Below are 6,326 nucleotides of genomic sequence, written 5' to 3'. Positions count from 1 at the left end.
GCAGGCCTGCGGCAGTTAATCGAACGCGGGCTATAGTACTAGAGCTACCCTAACCCTAACCATAATCCTAACCATAAGCCAACACTAACACTATCTATGGTGTATGACCACATACGCAACGCATGTATGCAGGGGCGTCACAGCCGTAGGGCTGCCATAGCAAAACGCTACGGGCCCCCAGCCTAAAGGGCAAAAAATCATAAATCTAAAGGGTAAATAGCGTTTTAGAGCGTCTAGATTTAAAAATTAAAAATTAAGACCCCCCCCCTCTTCACACTAATTCCTACCTCCGTCACTCGTCCCGTACGGCTGCGGCATGCTACGTGAACAGCGCATGCGCAACAACTGCTCGGACGAATAGCGTATGCGAACAGGTGTCCGATGCTCGGACGAATATCCACGTCGTTTGTTTATATACTGCTTACATAAGTTACAGTATGACTTGGCTCCAAGAATTAGTCCTTGCTAGGGTTAGGGTAGCTCTAGTACTATAGCCCGCGTTCAGTAACTGCCGCAGGCCTGCGGCAGTTACTGAACGCGGGCTATAGTACTAGAGCTGTCCCCTAACCTTGTGTATATTGACGTTAGTCACACAGCCTGGTTGGGTTACAGTATGGCTATGACTATGAGTAGCGAGTAATGCTCCATACTTAATTCGTACTAGTACTAGTACTACTACTAGTACAGTAGTAGTATCGTTGTAGCCCCTTTGCTCCTGCTACAGTAGGCCTACAGGTGTCTGCTGTTCTGTAGCTGGAGTGAAGGGGCTACACTGGTAGAGCTAGTACTCCGCTACTCGTAGTAACCCCCAAGCGTCCATGTGTTTTTAAATTGGTTAACTTAGTACTGAACTGATATCTGGCGCTCCATATTATGTCTACTGTACATATAGAGGGATAGCTGACTTGATGACCCTATGGTCTTTCGCTACCCCTTCGCCCTTCAAAATAATGTTTTCTGCATCATTGTATTTTTGCAAATTATGGTGATAAATAAATTTGTTGAATTGAATTTGAATTGAATTAAATTGAACGCAGGCCATTTATTTAGGGCCCTATATATTCAGATCAATCGCTGTCATACTATACTAGTACATCATCTCTGTTGTGCGGTGTAGTGTCCCGCTGGGATTGAACAAAATAATTCCTTTGAGTCTCGTTGTCCCCTTGTTGCCTAACGAGTAACTGGCACAAGAATCTATCGATTCTATTCTCAAAACTTTGAGGGAGTTACCTAGTCTTGCCCTTTTATCTTGCTTTAGTTTCAGGAGTTTCGTTATCTGGATTGTTTTGCCTCCGTTTCAGGATTTTAAACATCTATCATTATCATATCCACTCTGGTGCGTGACGGCAGTTTCCTCATCCTGACTTCCTTACTCATCTCCTTCATGTCTGGCAACTGTTTTGAGAGCCTATTAGACTTGTTCCTAACAACCTGTGTAAAATCCACCACGAACCCATAAATCTAACAGTAGGTGGTGGGTGTGGCATGCAGAGTTGTAAGTACCAACAGTTACACTTAGTGACCTAACCCCCAGTTAGCCATAACCACTAATTATGCTTGATCTTAGCATATAACAATTTATACCTACTTATATGTAGTATATACAATTTACAGGCATCGGAAAACCAGCCACTTTTCTAACTCGTGGTTCAAGATGGAAGAAATCCCTTTCAAGGTTGTAACCCGGAAGAGAAGGGCGAGGAATGCTACAGCATGCGAACCAAGGAACAAGAATCATGGTATTGCGGATGATGAGGAATCACATGTACACACTACAGTGGAACACGAAGTTGCCGTGGATGTACTGTCAAAGAAAGTTTTACAAGAAAGGTGATGCCTACAGTTAGTTTTGTGTTGCAGATACATATAGTTCAGCACATATAGCAATACTAAACAAATTCCCAAATGAACAATATATATTATTAGTTTTGAATGTTTGAAGATTGTTTTTGTTAATTTGTGTTTTACAGAGTTGATCTTCTCTGCAGTGACTTTGTGGCCAGATACATGCACGATCTCCATCTGGCTCTGCGTACAAGTCGCTCCTACCTTTCAGAACCTAGCATCGACAGCTGCTGCCCTCTACTGGACCATAATAATGGTTCTGAGGAAGATTGTCCTCCAGCCAATTCAGAGCTAGGCTCTTGTCGGATACGTGCTGATGAAAGCAGGCACGAAGACACAAGCAAAGTTGCTTCGATGGAGGCACTCTCAGTTGGCGTAGATGAACTAGGAATTACTGAGATAGTCTGCTATGGCCTTGGGCACGTCTCATCATGTCCCATTGCACGTCTGCAACTCTGTTTGCTTTCCATAATGAGGGAGCTACTACAGGTGTGCACACCTATGAGCACTAGTTTGCTTGAGCCTTAATTAGCATGTTAGTTAAATTTCTGTGCAATGTTGGCTGCATGACAACATAGCAGATCTGCGAAAATACGATTTGATAGGTTACTGTTTGATGGTTTTGATGTGATGTCCACATGAAAGTGAAAATTGTGCTTTTGGTTCATCCTCCATGTTGTTGTGAACATACTGCCTAGTGTGACCTATTACTTTGCTTTGTTTACTTGAAGGTTAAATGTATTGCTTTTGATCCAATTTTCACTGCATCTGAGAAGGCGTATCTGACACAGCAAGGAATATCGCTCATAGAAAAGAATGAGGTAAAAATATTTTAGTGTCCTCGTGAAATCACATCTATAGAAAAGTATCTAGCATTATTATTATGTTCAGTCTTGTTAAAGAGAACACACATAAGTTCAGTCACGTAGAGCCTCCTTGTAAGGGCTATTTGATATGTCTGCTTGCAATACCTCACACTAATGATGGTAATGTGATTGTTTAGGAAGGAAGGAGGCGGGCTTGCAATGGGGGAACCCTGTTCTTCATGCCACATTGTGACAAGCCACTCTATAGCAATCTGCTGTGTGCGAACTGGGAACCAGAGCACCTGTCACGCGTAATTCTCGTAGGCAACAGTTTTCGCAACATGGCCGAGAATCTGCCTTGTAGAAAGTTGCAAGAACTAGCGCCTTTTGTGTTGAAGGTAGTTATTACATAGTGAAGTTGTTACATATAAGATATTGAAAAGATCTGTTGCGTCACCTCAGCTAGGTAATTACAAGTTTATCACTGAAAGTAGAGCGATTCATGCCGCCACGGAGGATATAGTAGTGTGTGTAGAGATGCTAGTCTGCTGTAACGTTGTGTGAGAGCTACACGGACCGCACAGGCGAGTTTGGCTGCTATGCTTATGCTGCTCTCTATGGGCCGAAATTGAGTATTACTGATCTCCGGCCCGTAACATAGATAACGTACCAACTGAGTATTCAGATTGGTTGGAGTTTTGTTATTGTAATGGTGTAAAAGATAACTTAGTCTTTACATGTTTGTTCTGCTTTAGTTTCAGTTGCAAAGATAACTTTTTATAGAGAACAAATTACATCTGCAAGATGGATAATGATTTTGTTTGTTTTGTTTTGACTGCATTTCATTGGTGTGCAGGTACTGCCCCACGTTGTGGAGATCCCAGTTAAGAACAACCATCGGTTCAACGACGTTTTCAACGACCTGTCGATCCACATCTTTCCAGGGGAGAGACTTAAACGGCTGCCATGTGTATTCTGGGATAGCGTGCCGGACAATGGCTCTTTCGGCAAGGTGAATGGGTAGCACAGGTGACAATTCAGTGTGACAGTCGGTCGAGTGATTAGACCTTTCATCTGTGCACCTTCACAGGTGTAAACTGATAGTTACGACTAGTCTGTGCGCAGTTTTTAAACTTGGAACACCATAAACTTGTCAGTGTTGCTTTGTTATATTGTAGTAGTGTTGATAATAAAAAAGTGTTCAGTTAACTACTTAATCAATAGTTTCACCAAGTTTGTTTCAGTTTTGTAGTGTGTCAGCACGCACGATCTGTTTCTTTTGGCTAGAGAGAGACAGAGAGAGTTTGTTGGAAACCCTTACACCGCACAAGTAGCCTATGAACTGTAGAATACTATAAGCAATAAGTCAATAATAAAAACATACTACATAATTTTTGCATTTTAAGATAATTATTTTTTTCAAAATAGAATACATCACAGATGTTTTATTTAACTAATGTTTGCCTTGTGAAAAATGTATTATAAGGTTCACTTTTGACAGTTCTCATTTTCTAGTTTCAGGGTAGTATCATCATGTAATTTCATGTAGTACATAGTACCCAGCCATGAGATCAAGGGTGGCATGCTTATGTAAATTACTCGTAATTAGAACCCCATGCTCACACATTTTCATTTTTCACCAGGCTAAATACATTACCAACATAAACTTACAGCACTTAACTACAATTCACCAACAATACACCAAAATATAATTTCAGGGTATTATCACCATTTTATATTCAATATTTATTGTGCAATAGCTTAATAAAAATATAATTATTTAAAAAACGAGTGCATATTGGCCCATTCTATTGACCAAGATATTTCTCAGTATAGAAGCCAAGTACAAGTCAATCACTGTATAACAGCAATGAACAAACATTGTTCATGGCAAGCTTTCTCTATACAGACAAAGTATATAAGCTGCAGACATAAATAATTCAAGTTGACTATTTACATATTTACAAATTATTTAATTCTTATTTTGGATTAAAATGTCAGCTCGTTCCCTTTTAAAAATTCCTATAGAAATGCACAGCAAAATTTCCATGAAATTATCTCCTAATCATCATTGCAAAGCATTTCCATGTCTGGAAAACTTTACAAGTATATCTGACTGGAATTTCCATTTCATAGTAGTGTTCACAACTTTATAGCAAGTTGAACTACAAATATGAAAGACAGGCCTTTGCATAGATATTTGTCTGTCATCCTTTACTAGAATACAAGTCTATTCACACAAAGCTCATAAGGCAGCCACGGATATATTGCCTCTTGCCAACCCAGCGCTTAATGATAGGCCACCTATAGGCCATCACAAACAGTTCACATCGGCATAAAAAGCACCTCAAGCCAATCAGATCTTGAAGGTCAATGGAGTCAGCACGCGTGACCTCTCAGGATCGAGTGGAGAATCTCCCGTGTTTCATACCTCCCCAATCATTGCAGCATAACGTGGAGCAGAGTGAAGCCTTGATTGGTATCGCGGGGTAAAACCATGTACTCCTGTTGCTACCCTTCTTCATGCTTAATTGCTACCCACCTCAGCAACAGTAGCAATGCTGGGTTTTGATGCGCCAGCAATGTCATCTGCAATGAAGCAAAATTCCTACCGATAAGCCCACATCATAACTTCATAAGTACAAAGTAATAATCAAGAATATTAAAAAAAATTACTTTAATTAATTGAAATTAAAACTTTGCAATAGTTGCTGGCGTTTGCCACATGAATATTCACAACTCGGCTTCAAGATTCAAAAAAAAAGATTAAAAACATTTATAATAATTAAATTAAAAATTCAATAATTTATTTTCCTGCGACCAAGACTTTGGGAATTTTAGTGCACCTATATAGCTGCGGCACCGATTTGGTTGGGTGGTTAAAAAAAACTGTGTACGCCGACAAGAAAGCGCGCATGCGCACCACGACCATATCGCCAAGCTAAATATAGAAACTCTGCCCAGCATCTGCGCTTACATTGTGAAAATCTTATGTAAAATTATACGCGCATATACGATTGTAACGATCGCGATCGTATACTTACTGTGAGTATAGTGCCGATATGCACTCGACTGGAGAGATCCTATAATTCCTCGACATCTAGGTCCAAGTATTCGTGACTAGACGTCTCAGAATTCGTCCTGATCTTTACTCGCAGGACTTTCTTTGCCGGCAGCCCTACCAGTCGTAGCGTCAGAGGCGGACTGCTCGCGGTGGCCCGAACCTCTGGCGAGATAGCCGTCAGATATGGATTTTCCAGTGCTTGCCGCTTCACGGCCTCCTCAAAACCTGCGAATTTCTTGTACTCCATTTCGGCAGGTAGGATATGCGGTAAATCGTCCTTCTAGCGGTTGCACGATTCGAGTTCGTAAATATATTCTCAGCTTGTTTTCGTGGCGAGGGTAGCGGTGCGCCGCTTTATATACGCGGACCGGTTCGTAGCAGATGCGGGTGTGTCTGACTAAGTTGCCTCTGATTGGATGGCTGCGATAAGATCAGAGCTGCCGTGGCCCCGTAATCGGTATGGCGTACCGCAGGGTGCGTGTGGCGGTGACTCGGCTTCCCTTTAAAGGCATAATTCGACCATCGATTATGCAAAGTTGACGAATGCTACAGTAACTGGCACCTTGTGTAGTTAATAAGTACATTACCTTATAGCCAAACGCGTATTA

The 6,326-nt window shown here is 41.3% G+C and overlaps 1 protein-coding gene and 1 long non-coding RNA gene across 3 annotated transcripts in view; one reads left to right on the top strand and one right to left on the bottom strand.

The window, feature by feature from the left end:
* The window catches only part of LOC106808448 (SRR1-like protein), a 6,227-nt gene extending 2,356 nt beyond the window's left edge, over nucleotides 1-3,871 (top strand). The window contains exons 2-6 of one of the 2 annotated variants that reach the window (XM_014811175.1): nucleotides 1,618-1,833; nucleotides 1,974-2,337; nucleotides 2,580-2,669; nucleotides 2,852-3,052; nucleotides 3,511-3,871. In XM_014811175.1, the coding sequence (XP_014666661.1) occupies nucleotides 1,658-1,833; nucleotides 1,974-2,337; nucleotides 2,580-2,669; nucleotides 2,852-3,052; nucleotides 3,511-3,678 (999 nt within the window). In that variant the 5' untranslated portion in view covers nucleotides 1,618-1,657 and the 3' untranslated portion in view covers nucleotides 3,679-3,871. Of the gene's footprint in view, nucleotides 1-1,617; nucleotides 1,834-1,973; nucleotides 2,338-2,579; nucleotides 2,670-2,851; nucleotides 3,053-3,510 lie in introns of those variants that run through there. The other variant, XM_014811176.1, reaches the window with a different exon arrangement.
* Nucleotides 3,872-4,051: 180 nt separating this feature from the next.
* On the bottom strand, nucleotides 4,052-6,068 carry LOC106808450. Its single transcript, XR_001393778.1, has 2 exons — nucleotides 5,699-6,068; nucleotides 4,052-5,243 (listed from the first exon to the last, which is right to left on the bottom strand). It is a non-coding gene; the product is annotated as an uncharacterized LOC106808450 (long non-coding RNA).
* Between the last annotated feature and the right edge of the window lie 258 nt (nucleotides 6,069-6,326).

Source organism: Priapulus caudatus, unplaced genomic scaffold, assembly GCF_000485595.1.
Source record: "Priapulus caudatus unplaced genomic scaffold, Priapulus_caudatus-5.0.1 Scaffold278, whole genome shotgun sequence".
In the NCBI taxonomy this organism is placed as follows: domain Eukaryota; kingdom Metazoa; phylum Priapulida; class Priapulimorpha; order Priapulimorphida; family Priapulidae; genus Priapulus; species Priapulus caudatus.
This window is presented reverse-complemented; position numbering and strand designations above follow the sequence as displayed.